Source organism: Lithobates pipiens, unplaced genomic scaffold (assembly GCF_037356315.1).
Source record: "Lithobates pipiens isolate NorthernLeopardFrog02 unplaced genomic scaffold, aLitPip1_a1.2 Scaffold_16, whole genome shotgun sequence".
In the NCBI taxonomy this organism is placed as follows: Eukaryota; Metazoa; Chordata; class Amphibia; order Anura; family Ranidae; genus Lithobates; species Lithobates pipiens.
The window spans coordinates 591,772,112-591,792,897 of NW_027507748.1; the positions used below are offsets into that span (position 1 = coordinate 591,772,112).

General features: G+C 38.3%; 1 protein-coding gene across 1 annotated transcript; it reads left to right on the plus strand.

The window, feature by feature from the left end:
* Window positions 1-2,070: 2,070 nt before the first annotated feature.
* Window positions 2,071-17,263, plus strand: LOC143983828 (keratin, type II cytoskeletal cochleal-like). Its single transcript, XM_077483926.1, has 9 exons — window positions 2,071-2,549; window positions 7,269-7,477; window positions 10,750-10,810; window positions 10,899-10,994; window positions 11,087-11,251; window positions 14,714-14,839; window positions 15,225-15,445; window positions 16,335-16,363; window positions 16,864-17,263. Exons 1-9 carry the CDS (start codon window positions 2,124-2,126, stop codon window positions 17,040-17,042), a joined length of 1,512 nt encoding a protein of 503 aa, XP_077340052.1. The 5' UTR covers window positions 2,071-2,123; the 3' UTR covers window positions 17,043-17,263.
* Window positions 17,264-20,786: the final 3,523 nt, after the last annotated feature.

Genomic DNA, 20,786 nt, shown 5'->3' on the forward strand with positions numbered 1-20,786 from the left:
GACTTCATATTGGATATTATGAGGATCCCATCCCCTCTTACCTTGTTTAACGCTTGCTGACCATATACTGTACATATACGACAGCTCTCCTGTGCAGGATCATGTACCTGTACGTGATACTGCACTTCTGGGTCTGGGGGGGCATGCCGGCCACTGATGACCCGATCCCACTGTGATTGGACTCAGCAGGTCTGGCAGACTCTATGTCCGCTGGGACCCGCCAATCGTTTTGGACAGAAGCAGGCAGACTGCCGTTCTGCCAGTATAGAAGGTAGTGATCCTGTGTTTCTGCATGCAGGGACATGGATCTCTGACTTCCGATAGTACAAGCACCTCCACCAGTGAGTAAACACATTTAAACACACATTTAACCCTTTGCTTACTCCTGAGGTAAACCTCTTCCCAGCCAGTGTCATTAGTACAGTGACAATCCATATTTTTAGCACAAATCACGGTATTAGTGTCACTGGTTCCAAAAAAAGTGCCAAAAGTGTCACTTAGGGTCCAATTTGTCTGCAGAAATAGTCGGAGATTGCCGCCATTACTTGTAAAAAATAAATAAATACATAAAAATTCCATAAATACCCAAAAATATGTAGCAGCATACATATTGGGCTAAATTAATGAAGACATTTTTTTTATTATTTTTTTTTTTATTGGGTATGTGTTATAGCATAAAGTAACAAATATTGTTTTTTTTTTATTCAAAATTGCCGGTCTTTTTTCATTTGTAGCGCAAAAAATATAAATCACAGAGATAATAAAATACCACCAAAAGAAAGCTCTATTTGTGGGAAAGCAAAAAGGACATCAATTTTATTTGGGTACAGCATCACACATGACCATGCTATTAAGAAGCACCATGTCCCAATTACCAGTAACCAGCTGCAGTTAAAGTGGATGTAAACCCTCACATATACCCAGTGAAGTGAATAACCTTTAGATGATATACAGAAATGAAACAAATCTCCCTACATAAGTTTTACATGTATATCTGCTGTCTCCAGCTTGCTTTATTCTTTAGAATATTCACATCGTGTTGGGAGATTTTCTCTTCCTGTTCAGCACTGCAGTGAAGTCTGGCCATATAGCCAAGACAGCGGATTGGACACACACCCCCCCTCCACAAAGGTAGAGACTTTCAGAGTTGATTGTTGAATTGTTCAGCTTTCTACTAATCTATTTATAGCATCCTCCACAACACAAAACTCTGGTTGGTTTTATGTCAGTTGTCGGAGAACTTGTCAGAAGTGATCATGCTGAAAAAATAAGAATGGAGCAGGAGAAAGCTACAGGACATAGTGCTTTGAATAGAGATAAGAAAACACTAGATATGTGCCCAGCTCAAATGTAATGAATAGGCTTTACATCCACTTTGAGTTGTCTATAGATTAAAATACTTTATTTTGGTGCTACTATATATAATAATAGATTTTTCTCTTATTTTAAACAGGCCAGTTCCTGATCCAAGCCCATAGGAAAGATAAAGATTTATATTTTTATTGTACCATTTTAGTATTGTTTTTTTGTCTACTTGTACTAGAGCTGCATGATTCTGGCTAAAATGAGAATCACAATTTTTTTTCTTAGACGATAGATCACAATTTTCTCACGATTCTCACAAATCTGTGGCAAGTTATCCTTGCTATCTGGGAAGTTCATCAGTAGTCCCTACAGGGTGCGTTACATAATCTTAACATGAATTCAGTGAAATCCCTGAAATTCAATATCTTGATTTTCTTTTTAAATATTGGGCCATTCCAAGTAGAACCAACTTGTAAGGCATTACTGGGACGTATACAAGACATGGCAATATTTTCTTGTAATAACATCAGCTCATATTGCTTATACTAATATAACATTGTTTTATTATATTATTAGCCACTAGTAAAAGTGTCACAGCTTTGAAAATATAGGTGGGTTACTGTTTTATTTTCTGTGACAAACGGATAAACTATTATCATCAAGCTAAAATCATAGGAAGTCATAACAATGTCAATATTATTAACTACACCCAGTTTAGTATAAAAAGAGCCTAGCAAGTGTCAGAGCATTGAACATTGCTCTGGAGAGTAGACAGCACCTTGGATTCTCTGTATATCATCTCTAAGAGGAGATCCATCATGTCTCACCGCTCCATCCTGGCCTCATCTGGACACAAGCACTTCAGTTCCGTTTCTGTTTGTTTGCCCAAACCTTCCAGGTCACACAGCTTCTTATCACACTCTTCTAAAAATGTTCACCAGACCCAGCATTGTTTCAGCAGCAAGAGTGACCATTCTGTTGGGTCAAAGGGACATAAGGTTTCAGTGGGAAGTTTCCATGTAGGAAAAAGTGGACATGGACATGGATCTGGATTTGGTATTGTTGGACATGGTCATGGATTTAAAGGAATGTCTGGTTCTGGAGGGATCACAGCAGTTACTGTAAACCAGGGTCTTCTGGCTCCTCTCAATCTGGAAATTGACTCAAACATCCAAAGAGTTAGAACAGAAGAAAAGAACCAAATTAAGGGCCTGAATAATAAATTTGCCTCCTTCATTGACAAGGTGAGAAATGTCAAGTTCATTTATAATGAAAGGAAAAGATACATACAAAGTAAATATGATTAAGTGGCCGACAACATTTATAAGGTAAAAAAGAAAAGCACATCAAGGTGTATGTGTTATGTTGTGTTTGATTAAAGTCCTAAAGTTGTGTCCCTAAATGTGCAATTTATTTAGCATGAACAACCAGTGCAGTTTGATGTTATCATGTATGACTGTCCCCACAATGATCTGCAAATTACTTAACATTATTTCCCAGTATATACTTTACTTAAAATGTCATACACAGGATGTCTATGGAAATATACTGCCCTTAATATAGTGAATATAAATTCAATAGGGCTGATTTACTAAAGGTTTAGAGAACTGTAATACAAAAGTTGTGATTAACCGCTTGCCAATCAGCCGCCGTCATTATAATGCGGCAGGCTGGCACAACTCCAAGAATCGCTGTAGGTGTGCATCGGCCACTGTAAGAGCGATATGGGGGCGTACGCGTGACGCCAGAGCCAATGAGCATGGTTGGCAGTTGTGATTTTCCATGATCTGTGTATGTAAAACAGATCCCCATTCTGACAGGGGAGTAGGGAGAGATCTGCTGTTCCTATTGATCAGGAACAGCAATCTCTCTCCTCCTTTAGTCAGTACACTTCCCCCACAGTTATATACACCTCCCTAGGGAGAATGTAACCCTTGATCGCGCCCTAGTGTTAACCCCATTACCTGCCAATATAACATTTACACAGTAATCCGTGGCTATTTTTAGCTCTGATCGCTATATAAATGTCACTGGTCCCAAAAAAGTGTCCGATTTGTCTGCCGTAATGTCGCAGCTCCGGTAAAAATTGCAGATCACCACCACTACTAGTAAAAAATAAATAAGTATTTAAAATGCCATAAATCTAACCACTATATTGTAGATGTGATAACTTTTATGCAAACCAATTAATGTAAGCTTATTGCAATTTTTTTTATCAAAAATATGTAGAAGAGTACATATTGACCTAAACTGATGAAGACTTTTTTTTTTTGGATATTAATTATAGCAAAAAGTAAAAAATACTGTTATTTTTTTAAAAAAAATTTCACTCTTTTTTTTTATAGCGCACAAAATAAAAACCACAGAGGTGATCAGTAGGAATAAGCCGAACACCCCCCTGTTCAGTTTGCAGCAGAACATGCGAACAGGCAAAAAATTTGGCAGAGCACACGAGCACCGTTAAAGTCTATGGGACACGAACATGAATAATCAAAAGTGCTAATTTTTAAAGGCGTATATGCAAGTTATTGTCATAAAATTTGTTTGGGGGCCTTCTTCCTGCCCCAGGGGACATGTATCAATGCAATTTTTTTTTTTAAACGACAGTTTTTTGGGAGCAGTGATTGTTTTCAATAAAGCAAACAATTTTTTTTTAATATTCCTTTAAATATCATGCATGGGGGTGTCTATAGTATGCCTGTAAAGTGGTGCATTTTTCCCATGTTTAGAACAGTATCACAGCAAAATGAAATTTCGAAAGGAAAAATTGTCATTTAAAACTGATTGCGGCGGTAATGAATTGTCGGGTTTCGGCAATATAGATAAAACTCATTGAAAAAAAGAGCATAGGATCCCCCCAGTCCACTACCAGGCCCTTTGGGTCTGGTAGGAATATTAAGGGGAACCCCGAACCTATTTAAAAAAAAATGGTGTCAGGGTCCCCCTAAAATCCATACCAAAACACAGCTTAGGACAAGTCATATATTAAAAAAATGTAAAGATAAAAATGTCCCACGATGTCCATTCATCTTCTTCTATCATGCCGCCCAGAGCAAAAAAGAAAAAGAAAATCCGCGTCTGACCTGCCTCCATGGGAGGCTCCCGCTAAATGACGAGTCTTCGCTTGTGACAGCTTTTATATAACTGAGGGCGGGGCCACGCGGCATCAGAGGAGGGTGGGGTCACCCATTTATGTAACCGGTTTGCCCTGCCCCTCTCTGACGCCATGGGGAAGCCAGGGGCAAGTCCCCGTGGCATCAGAGGGGGACGGGGTCATCCATTTACATCACCAGGTGGCCCCTCCCTCAGTTATATAAGAGCTGTCACAAGCGAAGACGCATCAGATGGCGCGAGCCTCCCATGGAGGCGGGTTGGACGTGGATTTTTTTTTCTTTTTCGGACCGGGCGGCGTGATAGAAGAAGATGAATGGTCATCGTGGAACATTTTTATTTTTTTATTTATTTAATAAAGGACTAGTCCCAAGATTTTTGTTGTTTTTAAAATTTTGACACTTTTTTTGTTAGATGGAAGGTATACTTGTACCCCGTTACCATTCCACACAGAGGGGAAGCTGGGATCTGGGGGTCTCCTTGTTAAAGGGAGCTTCCAGATTCTGATAAGCCCCCCACCCACAGACCCCCACAACCATCGGGCAAGTGTTGTGGGGATGAAACCCTTGTCCCCAAAGAACCCACCCTATGTTGAGGGCATGTGGCTTGGTGTGGCCTTCAGGAGGGGGGCGCTCTCTCTTCCCTCCTCTTTTCCTGTGGCCTGCCAGGTTGCGTGCTCAGATAAGGGTCTGGTATGGATTTTGGGGGTCCCCTACACCATGTTTTTACATTTGGTGCAGGGTTCCCCTAAATTCCCATATCAGACCTGAAGGGCCTGGTATGGATTTTAGGGGGACCCCCACACTTTTTTTTTTTTGATTCGGGTTTGCCTTAATATTCATAACAGACACAAAGGGCATGGTAATGGACTGGGGGGGTCCCATGCTCTTTTTTTCAATGAGTTTTATCTATATTGCCGAGACCCGACAATTCATTACAGCCACGATCAGTTTTAAATGACATTTTTTCCTTTAGAAATTTCATTTTGCGGTGGTACTGCTATATACATGGGAAAAATGCGCCACTTTACAGGTATACTATAAACACCCCCCAGGCACGATATTTAAAGAAATATTTAATTTTCATTTTTTCCTTTTAAGCATTAAAAAATCACTGCTCCAAAACCACGCCTGTTTTTTTAAAAAAAATTTGCATTGATACATGTCCCCTGGGCCAGAACTCAGGCCTGCAAACACTTTTTATGACAATAACTTGCATATAATTGCTTAAAATTAACACTTTTGATTTTTCATGTTAGTGTCCCATAGACTTTAACAGTTTTCCTGGGGCTTTCGAATTTGCCCTGAACATCGCATATTGTTTGGTGTTCGCAGAACATCTGAATAACCAAAGTTCGGCCCGAAACTTATGCTCGGGCCAAACCGTTCGCCCATCTCTAGTGATCAGATACCACCAAAAGATAGCTCTATTTGTGGGGGAAAAAAAGGACACAAATTTTGTTTCGGTACAACGTTGCACAATTGTCAGTTAAAGCAACACAGTGCCATATCGCAAAAAAAATGGCCTGGTCATTAAGGGGGCAAATCCTTCCAGGTCCTTAAGTTGTTAATATTCACCTCAATTATCCAAATACATGAAAAGCACCTGCACATGATTGTATATTTATAAATAACAGGAATTTGCTTTTCACATTATTGAATAATTGAAGGAAATATCCACACACATTTTTTAGTGAAGATTTTTAACTCCTTTAGTAAATCAGCCTCATTGACTTTAAATGAAAGTATGAAAACATACTCTTCAGCCTCCTAAATGAACCAATTTCCATATGAGTGATATGCAGGTAATTCTAGTGAACTTGTAAAAAAAAGTAAAAACTGCACTAAATAATATCTATCCCTACAAACAAAAATAAGCAGCAATTTTATGTGCAACACAATCACAAACTAAAAAGTATAAAAATAAATAAAATCGTGCTGATTAAATAAAGTCCATATAAACAACCAAATAGAATCATATGAATGTGAAAATAGAATGTCCACACTTAATATGATGAAGTGAATGTTTCAATATCAGTGTCCATCATCCATCACCAAAAGCATTCAAGTGAATCCACCACCAGCTTTAGAAACTGCTTACCAGCTCCAGTGGACCCCTTGTCACAGGGGGTCAGAAAAGGCCTATGGTTTATAACCCAGCCGAAGCCTTTCTGCGCGTCTTCAGGTCACTCCACTCACCCAATGATGTTCAATAGATATGGTAGAGGTTGGACCCGGAAAGAAACCAAAGGCTGCACAACAAACAACCCATCCATAGGGACACGAAAGAGGTTGTTTGGTTTTGTGCTGGCTGACACACCAAACTTCAGGCTGTTTTATCCATTCATTGTTGTGAATGAGAACTTTTACAATAAACCCAGAGATGTTTTACTCTATGTGGAGCTTTTGGTTTCTTTCTGGTGTCCAACCTCTACCATATCTATTGAACATCATCAGGAGAGTGGAGTGACCTGGAGACGTGGAGAAAAGCCCCGGGTGAGTTATAAGCCATAGGCCTTTTCTGACCCTCTGTAACAAGGGGTCCACTGAAGCTGAAAAGCTGATTCTACAGCTGGTGGTAGATTTACTTGGATGCTTTTGGTGATGGATGATGGACACTTATATGGAAACTTTCACTTTATCATATTAAGTGTGGACTTTCTATTTTCACATTCATATGATTCTATTTGGTTGTGTATATGGACTTTATTTAATTTTCACAATTTATCTATTTTTTATAATTCAAATGAACTGTTTTATTAATATGAAATATAGATGTGCAAAGCATGTATATTATTGTATATTAACCCATTTCTATATCCATAAGCAATTATTTTTATACTCTCAACACAGGTAAGATTTTTGGAACAACAGAACAAGATGCTGGAGACCAAATGGTCTATTCTACAAGAGCAGAAGACAGCAAGATGTCAGATTGAACCTCTGTTTGAGGCTTTTATTGGCAACCTCAGGAGACAGCTGGAGAATCTAGAATGTGAGAGAGCGCGTCTGGATGCAGAGAGGAACAGCATGGAGGGCACTGTAGTAGAACTAAGGAGAAGGTACCAATATTATTACACATTAATGCATAAATGTATGGAGTACCCTGCATATAATGGTAAAGCTTTACTTTCTCCATGTTTTGGGTCCAGGCTCAGACTGCCAATATGGAAATTCTAGTATTAGTCCTTAAGTCCTAGTATCTAGTTCTTAAAGCAGAACTAAGCTCACAATTAAACTGCTTCTCAAAATAAAGCTTGTTAGAAAGGTTCTTTATGTTATTAAATCCTTAATCAAAAATCCTTAAATCAAACATGTACAGTGTATGCTACATTTAAGGCATACCTCTGGTGGTAACTGTCACAGTTACCAGTGTGTTTATGTCAGCTCTCAACAGAACTTGGTGGGTGTTATAGCTATGGAACACCATGGCAACTGCAGGTCTAAATAGAGGCAAAGATTGTATTCAGCTACAAACTAATATGAAGGTATACATTTGCTTTGATACTGTATTTAGTTTTTTGGGAACAGGCAGGGCTTTAATTTGGAACAGATTTAAATATATAAAGTGTATATATATATATATATGTATATATATATCTATATATATCTATATATATATATATATATATATATATATATATATATATATATATATATATATATATATATATATATATATATATATATATATATATATATATATATATATATATACACATAAAAATGTCTTGGAAATGTATTGATAATAAATAGTAAAAAAAAAAAAAATGAGAAAATGCATTTTCCTATAATTTTTCCTAACACAACATCTACAGAATTTGAGAACCCCCAGATATTTACCACAAAATATATTAATTCAAGTCTGTTGAGTGCAACTTTCAGGTAAGGTAGCAATATTGTAAAACTCAAAGTGAACATATACAATTTAGGAAATCTTTGTTCTTTTTTAATGCTACAATGCATGCAGGGGAAAAAATAGTTTTCAGAAATAATTTGCGCAATATTACAGTAAGATTAAATCTTGTTGACGTGGGCACAAATGATTACAATGGTGGCTTTTTCATATTTTCCACCATATTATAAGTTAAGATGACGTATTCACTTACCTTAGCAATTGATGCAAACATCATCCCAATCATCCAACCAACATTACACTTCCAACATGAATACTAAACAGAAGCATAGGAGTTGATTTACTAAATGCAAATGGACTAGTTGCCCCAGAGCTTAGTAAATGAGGTAAGGCTTCACTATACAAAGGGCACCCAATGATGTGCAAGGAAAAAAAAAGCATTTTTGCTTACACGTGATAAAATGATGGAAGTAAGTAGAGCTTCTGTTCTTTTACTAAACTCCAGAGCAATTTCACTTGCAGAGTAAATCTGCACTTTGCAAAGTACACAGTCTTTTTGCCTTTAGCATATCGCCCAACTTTTGAGGCTGAGAATGAGGGACATTTAGGAGGAGATTGACCTGTAGGAAGCGTAGTGTGCTGTGGCAAAATATGGGTGTGCTTAAATTATGCTGGCTGGGAAGGGATAATCTGGCATCCCCTGTGAGCCTCTACTACTATCCCCTTTAGCTACAGAGGCAGCACCTGTGGGTGTATATATACTGTATCCACAATGCTTTGCTTCACAGTTGCGGCATTAATTATACCCTCTGTTCAACGTCACCTGTTCAAGTGAATGGCACTGTTCTGCAAGTACACCACAACTGTGTGGAATGCACCCGGTTGCAGCATGCTAATGTGGGGTTGAAGGGGTTAAAGCGAGTGGTGAAGAGGCAATACAACACCTCTTTATCACCTGCCAAATGCTCTCTGAAAATCAATCCGAATATTTTTTTCCCCATATAGCAGACGCTGGGCAGGCAAGTTTCGGGCTGGCAGTGCGCGGTCATAGTGTGCACCCCAAGCCGGCTTCTTGAAATTATGCGGTTGGTGCTGGCACGCTGATCTGTGCACCAAGACGTGTGTTAGGGGTTACTACACATTACAGCTCACCACTGTGGTTGCTAGAAGTCACTGCTCACTGATTGCTGCTCATTGATTGGTTGCTAGAGGTTATTACACATTACTAGAGGTTACTACACATTACCGCTCAGTGATTGTGTGCTAGAGGTTACTACACATTACCGCTCACCATTCAATTACTAGAGGTTACAACACATTAGTGATTACCATTTGTTTACTAGAGGTTACTGCACATTGCTGCTTACCATTCGGTTGCTAGAGGTTACTGCACACTGATTGCCTGCAACTCAGTGTCCCCCTCTGGAAGTTGTTCAGTCCTGCCGCTGCTTTATTAATCTCCACCACCGATGCTGTTAGAAGGCTGCTGAAGAAGAATGCACCTATAGCCCGCTCTGTGTCTCATTGATCTCTGTGAGTGTTGACCGGAGAAGTTGGGAGGGTGGCATCACAGAGAGCCCACTCTGCCTCACTCCCTATCATATACTCACAGCCTCCCCGGTCCTGACAGAGGGAGAAGCAAGCCCTGTAGAACATGCAGCCCACAGCTGTGCCCCTGTTACAGTGTGGCCGCAAGAGAACAAGTGGGGGTGATCGGCTGCACCCGCTCCAGCGATACCACTGCCTCCAGGGAACCTGTCTACAATTTTCCGGCCCCGCTCTTACCTTACTTACAGGAACAACTTGAAGTCAGGAGTTGGGGGGAGCTGGGAGGGAGAGCGGCTCTGCACAAAGGTACTTTTCTCCACAGTGCGCACCCTCTGCTGTCATCGGTTGCCAGGATGCTGGGGAGGGGGCTGGCTGCAGTGAGGATACTCCCACTGAGTGGAGCCCAGTGTCGGAACTTGATTCGGCACTGGGAGCCGGGACTCCAGCCCAGATACGTGGGACCCCGGAACTTACCGCAAATCGCGGGAAAATCCAGCAGTATCCGGGACGATGGGAGGTACAGTATGCCTTTAGTAAATCAACCCCATAATGTTTGCGTTCGTTTCTGCAGTGCACCGTGACCCTTATGCTGTTTTGAAATGGGACAATTGAAATGGGACAATTTAAATGGGAATCAGTAGTGCCTGTGCGCCCCAGCAGGGCTTTCCACCAAAACCCCTCCTGGGGTGCATAGGAGCTACTGATTCCCATTTCAATTGTTCCATTTCAAAATAGCACTGGGACAAATAGTCACTCTACTCACACCATTTTAAATTGGTACTGGTGACTCAAATGGTTTAGAATGTTAAAAACAACTAAACATGGGTTTAAGGCATAAAGATTAGTAATACAAATATTACAAACATTGGATAAAAACAGTTAATAATATACAGATTGTTTAGCATGTAAAGGACATCTGTCTTTTTACAGATATGAAGATGAAGTCAACAGAAGAACAGGTGCCGAGAATGAATTTGTTTCTCTGAAGAGGGTAAACATTTTAAAATTATTCACAACTTTCTGTATTGTCTGTTAAAGTAACACTAATAACACAAATGATTCTGTAATTCTAACTTTAGGATGTTGATGCTGCTTTCATGAACAAAGCTGAACTTCAGGCCAAGGCCGACTCCCTGAGCGATGAGATCAGCTTCCTTAGGACCCTGTATGATGCGGTAAAAAATGCTCCTTTTGGGCCATAAGCACATTCATTAATTCATTTATACTGCTGTACTGTAGCTGCTGTACATATTTTCTAAATTTTCAGGAAATCAATCAACTCCAAGCTCAGATTTCCGACACTTCAGTTCTTGTGTCCATGGACAACAGCCGAGACCTAGACATCAATGGTATCATCGCCGATGTCAGAGCTCAATATGAAGAGATTGCTAACAGAAGCAGAGCAGAGGCTGAAGCCATGTACCAATCCAGGGTAAGTGTGTTATAATTGGAGCTACAAGGCAACGGGTGTCATCATGCATAGTAATTCAGAATAGATATAAGCAGCTATGAATAGTTCAATAGTTTGAAGTGATTGAGAGGAAAGCAATTATATGTTCACCACAGCCGATATTCTGCCATGATTTATTTTAAAACAACATATTAATTTAGTGAGGCTAATGTTGCCAGTACAGGTACCCAGTGCTAAAACACCATTAGTGTGCTGTCAACTGGTTAGCTTGAGGCCATCTGTATAATAGATCATAATTTTACATTTTGATTTCAGCCAACCCTTTTCCTTAGAAATTACATAATATGCTATGTATAATTCTGCCCAAAGTTAAAATGCATTTAAGAGCATCTCTTCCCTACCAAAAATGCATTATACTGCATTTTATAGCTCCTTCAATGTGGTACCTGCATTTGTTTTCATTTTGGCCTTTTTTCCTTTTTTTTCACTTGGAAATACTACAAAAAACACAATTCTTTCCCCTCACTCTACTGTATCTATGGAGGCGGTCATGGTTTTTGCTATGGCTTCAAATATGTCTTCCTCTCTATCTCTTTACATTACATGTTAGTGGGTGGGATTCGTAGTTTACAGAAAGAAGAAAACATTGTTTGAGTCCTCAATTCAACTCACTAGAAGTAACCAAGACACTGCTTTTCTGGCAAGATCAGCTTATATTTTCTTTATTTTCTGAAAATGTTTTTAGCATAAAAAGGAAATTGAATGCAGTCACCACATCAAAGTACTGGTAATCTAAAATATACTATTTTTTATGGGGAGATGGGAGCTAGATATCATTTAAACATATGTGTTAATTATTTTTCTTGCAATATCTTTTACTTATGATAATTACTTTTAAAATAGTAGTTTTATATCTTAATATATTAAACATATTCAGTTTCCTATGAGATATGAGCCTTCAAATAAAATAATGCATGGAATAACAAATGGATATAAAACATTTGGTAAATCATAAAGTGGGGGAGTTTGGAACTTTAAATGAGGCACATTATATTTACCTCCATCCCGAGTACGAATATGTAACCTAAAAGGGGTATGTGGGACTTTAAATGAGGCAAATGACTTGTGGAGGTAGAGTGGTTGGTAAACATTATTTATTTGTAACAAAAATATAAAACAAATAAAAAAAGTATTTTCATATATCTGCACACGTAATAGATGCATATGTCAACTTGCCAGCACATAAGAGATAGTAGGTAATGATAGAGTATAATACAAGTTATTTCCTATTAACAGGCATTGGTAACTAGACATGTGCATTCGGACGAATTTCGTCTGAATTTCAGGTATTTACGTTATCATTTTAACAAACGATAACAAAAGTGCAGAATCCAAAAAACAAAAGATCCGACATAAACAAATGCTTTATTTTCATTTTCCTTGTGACAACAGTTCGATATAGATAGGAGATTCAACATGACACTGACAATAACAATCTGGGTCTATCAAACCTGTGGTCAAAACTGCCTAACCTTAACTCTTAGTCCAGGATTATTCTACATACAGAGAGAAAAGATTCCACATAGAGAGAAACGATCGCTGCTGGAATTGGGTGGGGGAAGTAAAATAAAAAATAATAATGATGAAGAATGATGATGAATGTTATTGGCTGATTGTAACCAAAGAGGAGGAGCAGTAAAATAGCTAGAACTAAGTACACACGTACAGCCAACTTACTTTCACTTACGATTGCTAGCAGAGAGAAACACACACTGAATCATTTCAGAAGACAGTCAATCTTAGCTGGTCCGTTTGTCAGAGAATCTAAATTATTTAGCAATTATGCATAAGCACAGAAGCAGAACAATAGTGAAGCAAGCTGCAGTTCAACTTAACTTTTTCATAATAATCTGCTGCTATTGTGTTAGTGTTGTGAACTTGATAGTGATACTAGTGTTGCTAGTGTTGTGATAGCCTCAGAGGCTGCCCGTGTTGTGGGGTGGGGGGGATTTATTATTATAGATTCTATATTATAGATTGAGATTCTATATAGATTCTATATACTCTATGTTGTTACCTGTCTGATCAGTGATCACTATCACCAGTCCATTTTCTGTTTGAACTATATACATTCAACATGAACGACAAAGATTCAACAAAGCAGCGTAAAACATACAAACATCAAATCTTTGGCTTATGGTGTCTGTTGAAAGTTCTAAGAAGATTCAACGGAGGAGCTAAACTATACAGAGTCATACAGTTTAGCTGCTCCTTCGAATCTTCTTTGAACATTCGACAGACACCATAAGCCTTCAATGACAGATTCGACCTTAATTAATTTGGATTTTCGGACGAATGCAATTTTTAACGAAAAATGAAATAAATAAAAACGAATTTTGGGGGTAACTAAATAAATGTATTTTTCAGATGAAAACGAAATTCTGAAACAAAATATTTCAGTGTGCACATGTCTATTGGTAACCCATATGCAACAGAGCTGCTATAAGATAGATGCACATACACAAATGGTTGTCTGTTCCAGAGCTGAGGCAAGGGGCCACATCCCAGCCAGGAAAATACCTACATGACATGCTTGACTGACACAACACATTCCACATGTGTGGGAAGGATTGCAAGTATGGTGTTCCAGAAAAAAATATATGTAACAAAATGTGAAAAACATATGTGAGAAAAATATAACAGGTGGAAAAATGTGAAAAGTGAAAAAAACATAAGTGTAAGTGAAAAAAAAATCTATCTATCTATCTATCTATCTATCTATCTATCTATCTATCTATCTATCTATCTATCTATCTATCTATCTATATATATATATATATATATATACATATATAGATATACATATATAGATAGATATGTATATATATATATGTATGTATGTATATATATATATATATATATAATGATATGTGTATATTCTAATAAATATAAATATACATACACAATGGTACATGGGTGTATAAAATATGTCAAAAAAGGGAAGAAAAAAGGCCTGAAAAAAGAAAAAGAAAAAATTGTGCATACCTTACATGTATGTGTATCCAGTGAATGGGCTGTGTGTGTTGCCTCCCTGGTGTCAAACACATAGGTAAGGCAATCAATCTCACCTGCTAAAGTAATCCAGGTATGGGGCGGGCCCCCGACCAACGTCATGCACAACGTCGAGTGAAATCCACCACTGGCGCAAGCGCCAAAGTGGAGCCCCGCCAACCCCATCTCCGGTGTGAGATAGACCAAGGATGTCCCTGTATTGCGGCGTCAAAGGACGTTTTTGGCATGTGTATGTGCAGATATATGAAAATACTTTTTTTATCTGTTTTATATTATTGTTACAAGTAAATAATGTTTACCAACCACTCTACCTCCACAAGTCAATTGCCTCATTTAAAGTCACACATCCCACATTAAAACATTTGGTTTCCACAAATATTCTGAATTTTCATTTTTTTTTATTATCTACAGTTTGAAGACCTGCGAATGGCAGCTGGAAGAAATGGAAACGATCTGCAGAACAGTCAAAATGAGATTGCAGATCTCAATCGAACAATTCAGAAGCTTAAAGGTGAAATTGAATGTGCCAAATCCCAGGTATAAATCCAGAGTCTTTTTTATTATTTTATGGCCAACTTTACAATATGGTTAGCACCTCTGATTTAGGGTTTTTAACAGTTTCATTGCACTTGTTTAGATGAATGTTTAATGTTTAATGTTATGTTTTTCCAGATTTAGACTTACCAGAAATGTTTTTTACTTCCCATTTTTACATTGAATATATATAAAAAAAAATCTTTGTAATATATAAATTAATTGATAATTTTTTTTAGATAAATATAACATTTTCAGCACTTGTTTCATTGAGATCCTTTTTGCTCATGTATATTTTGTCAAGCTTATTGAACTCAAATAAAACAAAGCAGGTGATACTCAATTAACCAGATTAAAAAAAGATTACATGTTATTTCATAATTTCTAGCGTGCTGCACTTGAAGCTGCCATCAGGGAAGCTGAGGAAAGTGGTGAAACTGCTGTCAGGGATGCCAAGCAAAAATTGTCTGAATTGGAGGCTGCCCTACAGAATGCCAAACAGGACATGGCTCGCCAACTAAGAGAATATCAGGAACTGATGAATGTTAAACTGGCTCTGGATATTGAGATTGCCACTTATAAGAAAATGCTGGAAGGAGAAGAGAACAGGTATATATTTCACATGTCAGGCAAGGAACATGCTAACTGGAAGATAAAACAAAGATATTACTTCATCAGTCTTCTGCTGCTCTTTTAATATCCATTGCCAGGCTTGGGGTAGGGATGTGGCCTAGCTGTGTTATTTAGCTGCATCAGAGAAAAGTCAGGTCACCAGGATGACTGTGCTGTGTGGCAGAGCCAGAGTGTAAATTTCAGTATGGACATCAAGAGTATTATTAGGCTGGGGGTCTGCAATAGTTGTAGATTCCTACAGACATAAATATTTTTACTAATCTGTCACAATTGGGCAGCAATATTCAAATGGACAGGTACTTTATGTAAAGGTCAGAACCAAGGAATCTGAATTTTCTTTATATGTAAGAAATACATTTTTGTTCTCAACCCAGATAGCAAATATAACTTGCCACAAATTTGTGGCAGCGTTGATTTGTAAGTCTGTTAACTTGCTGTACATTTTTCGTTGGCAAGTTGTACACTTGCAGAGCAAGTCTCTAGCAAGAGCAAAGTTGCAGTGGTGAGTCTATAGCAAGAACTCTGCAAGTCTAAAGCATGAAAATTCAGCCACGGTGACCCCTGTGGTGGGATGACTATTGCACAATGTAACTGAACCAGTACTTGCAGCAGACTTGCAGAATGTTTGCAAAGAAAGTTGATCTGGAGTCATACCATGCGGACTTGCTGCAATTGTGCAACAAACTTGTAACGCTTGATAAGTCTAGCAATAGCTAAGCAAGTCATTTTCAAACTTGCAGCACAATCACTTGTTATCTGGGTTTTCTGCCTGATAACCTGTTCATTTGTTATTTACCAGTTAATGTTCATAAAACTTACAAAATGAAATTCATGATAAAATTCTGTTCATTTTTCTCTTTTTCAGGATAGGTGCAGAGGGACATGTAAACATTTGTAAGTAAAACAATGTGTTCCATATATAATAAAAACCTATGTGTAAATTCATATACAGTATTAACGTAAATTATATGCCTCCCACATTCAGTGTGGAAATATTTTGAATATAGTTTACTTACATAATGAATAATTTATAATTTCTATTAGTTATTCTTACCACAGATACTATACTCTAAACTATTACCGTATGTGTTAATGTTTTTGGGATTATTAATACTGTGCACACATCATGATGGGCAATTTCTAATTTCAGGCAAATACAATCCAAACTAACTACACCTATCTTTATATTCTAAAATATAGAGCAAAGAAGACTAAGGAGGGTGGGTTAATTTATCTTTGATTAAAGTATACTTGCCCTTGAAGAAAATTTTAGTAGACTTGCTGGATTCATAATAGCGCACTGTCTTCTGAACTACTTTGACTGAACATGTATTTACATATTGCCTGGAATGGCAAAGCTTATCATATTGACATAACGTATCCATTTGTTACAGCTGTCCTGCACTCCAGCACTGGAGGAAAACACCATTCATCAGGAAAGTCCCATGAAGCTAGTGGCCACCACCACCAACACCAGCACCACCAACACCACCATCATCATAAGGGAGGGTTCAGCTCCAGAAGCCATGTCCCCATAAGCAAGCATCAATCCAGCCATGGACATCACTGCTAAAGTGAAGACCTATATACAGAGATGTGATGAAGATGCTCAATCGATGCATGGCATAAAGGCCTACATAGAAATGTAGAAATCTCCTTTTCATATTATGTCTATATATGAATTAGGGGTGCTGGCTTGCTTATTAGTGTAGTCTAAATATAATGTTTGTTGTATATATTTGTTACATTGTATGCTTTAAAATGCTTCAATAAACAGTTATCAATGTTCTGACATCTGTTGTAATTATAAATACTGACACTAACTTTCATTTCCCACAATACATTTACAGTAGTTGTTGATTTACAATTCTAATTTTGAGCACTGGGAGTATAAAAATGGATGAAGAGAAAAACTCAGCTAATTTCCTCTTTATATCACCCTAATTTATACAGAAAACACATATTATGCATGTCTGCTAAGCCGATTTTTACCATTGCCCCATTAAAATCTATTGTATAATGTCCCACTGACACACTTTAGTGCATGCCCTGGTAGATGCAGTTTAACCTACCAGCTGCAGCAAGTTGGACTAACGATCAGCTCTAGAACAACCTTTATCTACCAGGGTTCTGTGACATCCTAGGATTCCTGCTAAGTTGCTAGGGGTTCAAAAAGCTTTCAGCAATTTGGAATTGATTTCCCATTTATACTGACAGACCATTGAGTTATAGAACAAAGGGTATATAAAAATGATTTCCCATTGTCAAATATGATAGGTAGGTTACATTGTTTAATCTTTTTTTTTGCTCCTTTTTGACCATAGTAATGTGCAATAGCCTGCAGGTATAATTATTGTTATCAGGGGTTCCCCAGGACATAGACAATATTTGAAGGATTCCCCCAGGTCAAAAAAGTTGAAAAAGACTGCCTCAGAATAAAACAGTGATAGCAATAGGGATTCAGTTCAGTATCATTATTTTATATTAAAGAGGAGCTCCAGGCTCCTGTGTGAGAATTAAAAGTCAGCAGCTACAAAAATTGTAGCTGCTGACTTTTAATAAACAGCCACTTACCTATGATCCAGCAATATGCGCAGCCCAAGGTTTTTTATCTTGTATCCGCTGTTCCCGGTGCTGGCATTTTAACTATGGGCACCCGGCTGTGACAGCTTGCAGCTTCACAACTGGGTGCCCAATGCACATGCATGAGCGATGCTGCGCATTGTGAATGGTCCCACAGTCTTCTGGGACCTGTCATGTGTCCCAGATGACTGCAAGAGGGACTAGGTAGTCAGAGTGGAAAAGGGAGTGGGTACCTGTCAAAATTAGGTACCCGCTCCCCCTACCCCCCTCTTCCCCAAGAGCTCCATTCATACCCAGGAGCCAGTGAGGAGGCCTTAAGATGGAAATTCATCTTTTGGGTGTAGCTCCACTTTAAGCGGGAAACACATAGATGTACAGTGTGTCATTTATTCTGTTATTTTAGGGTTTTGTATGTATAGAATCTTGGGTCTGAAGAGCCCAGGAATTCTTAAACGTTTCAGAATTGTCAGGATGCTGATTCAGGCCTGCCAGTATGTCTTTTTTTTTTTCTTTTTACTGTGGAAAGAAACCTGAGGAAGTCTGAAGACAATATATAAAATGACATACTGACAGAGAAAAAGTTACAAGTGAACCGAAGACTCCAAAGATGCAATATTGTAATGCATCACTGTAGTGGTGAGCAACTGCTCCTGATATGAACGGAAATGCTGAAGGGAATTATCAATTCACCTCCCTCCAATTTCTAAATACATAAAGATTATTTCAGGAAAATAATTTTCACTTGATAAATGTGGTGCAGCTGTGGTCACTTCAGTCATACAATCTTGTACAAGAAAAAAATATTTAGTTTAATTTCCTTACACACAATTAGATATTCAAAGTGTACATAACCTTACATTTCTCACTTACCTAGGTGGATAGTTTATATTGTGGTTTACATTAAACCTCCATACCAATCCTGGACAAAGGTATATTAGATAATGGCCACCTTATAAGACTGTATAATTTTGAACTTAACTTCATGATATTCAGTTTTGTTGAAGGACTGCGTATCATAAATATTAGCTTTTTCTCTTTGGTAAATACTGTTTTCAATTTTATTGTCTTTTACATGGTGACAATGATAATGATAATGACCATAGTCTCCACTGAAATCTAATGACAGCTGATCACGTGATAAAGACAGAAGATTGGCAATCGCTTTTTTCTCCTCATGCTGACAGCCTGGCCTGTGAAAGGGACATCAGTCCTGAAGAGGAAGAGGCACAGCCACCTCATCTGTGGCCACCAGTGCCGCCTGCCAGTGCCGCCTGCCAGTGCCACCTGCCAGTGCCATCTGCCAGTTCCCACAGTGTATATCAGTGCCACCAATCAGTGCCCAACAGTGTATATCAGTGCCAATTAATCAGTGCCATCAATGCCCACGAGTGCCACATATAAATACCCACCAGTGATGCCAATCAATGCCTCATCAGTGTCACCTACCATTGTCCATCATTGCCACCCATCAGTGCCCATCACTGCCACCTATCAGTGCCCATCAGTGCCAGTTATCAGTGCTACTTATCAGTGCCACCTATTAGTGCCCTTCAGTGCCACCTGTCAATGCCCTTCAGTGCCGCCTGTCAGTGCCCACCAGTACCGCCTGTTAGTGCCGCCTATCAGTATTACCTTATCATTGCACATCAATGCAGCCTATCAGTGCCCATCAGTGCACCCTATCTGTGCCTATCAGTGCAGCCTCATCAGCATACATCAAAGAAGGAGAAAAATTACCTGTTTGCAAAATTTTATAACAAAATATAAAACTGTTTTGTATTTTTTTTTGGTCTTTTTTAATTTTTTTTACCAAAAATTAAAAAACCCAGAGATGATCAAATACCACCAAAAGAAAGCTCTATTTGTGGGAAAGAAATTAGAAAAATTTCATATGGGTGCGCAATTGTTGTTCAAAGAGTGGCAGCGCTGAAGCTGAAAATACATATTTCTTGTTCAATGTTTTTATTAAAGTTTATCAGAAAAACAATCAAAAGAAAAAAAAAAGGTGAACAGTATCATCTGCCATACATTAGGACATAGGAAAAAGGATCACATGAATGGGTACAAATGATAAAACAGTATTAACAAACATGCATGAACAATGTAATCTATTCATCTATTCTGAATGCTAAATGTAAGGTAGGGAGTATTGTCCAACACCCCCAGACACCCCATATGGGAACAAACTGTGCTGTGAGGGGAAGACAGCACAACCAACATTTAGCTTCAATTGTTTTTTTTTTCAAACAATTATATTTGAAGGTATAAGGTAAAGTATAGGCAAACATTGGTCCAAGTATGAACTAAACATGAATTAGAAACACTATAATAGCCAGTGTCAATGAGCTATAAGAGGGTTATGCACACAGGGAGATACAGAGCATTTATTCAAAAAAACCTGAACGACCACAACATACAGGGATATACAATGTAATACTGACATATAATCACATACATAGGTTGGACTTGATGGACATGTGTCTTTTTTTAACCTCACCGACTATAAGAGCGGACAACCCTATTGTCCACCTCTTTTGATCATAAACTCCAACTTGTGACCAATATAACAAACAAAGGCTGTGGGGTCGGCATACAATGCAGAGATCCAGGAAAGAAACTGAGAGCCAAATCCCCATCGCCTTAGTATGAATCGTAAGCAAGGCCAGGAGACCTTGTCAAAAGCCTTTCTAATATCTAAAGACAAGAGGTATAGGGGAATTTTGCGATTGCGGGA

Excerpts from the sequence above, each read along its gene's own strand:
- LOC143983828 (XM_077483926.1), top strand. The coding sequence starts at position 2,124 with ATGTCTCACCGCTCCATCCTGGCCTCATCTGGACACAAGCACTTCAGT. Across the intron at positions 2,550-7,268 it reads TTGCCTCCTTCATTGACAAG|GTAAGATTTTTGGAACAACA; the intron begins GTGAGAAATGTC and ends CTCTCAACACAG. Across the intron at positions 16,364-16,863 it reads AGAGGGACATGTAAACATTT|CTGTCCTGCACTCCAGCACT; the intron begins GTAAGTAAAACA and ends CATTTGTTACAG.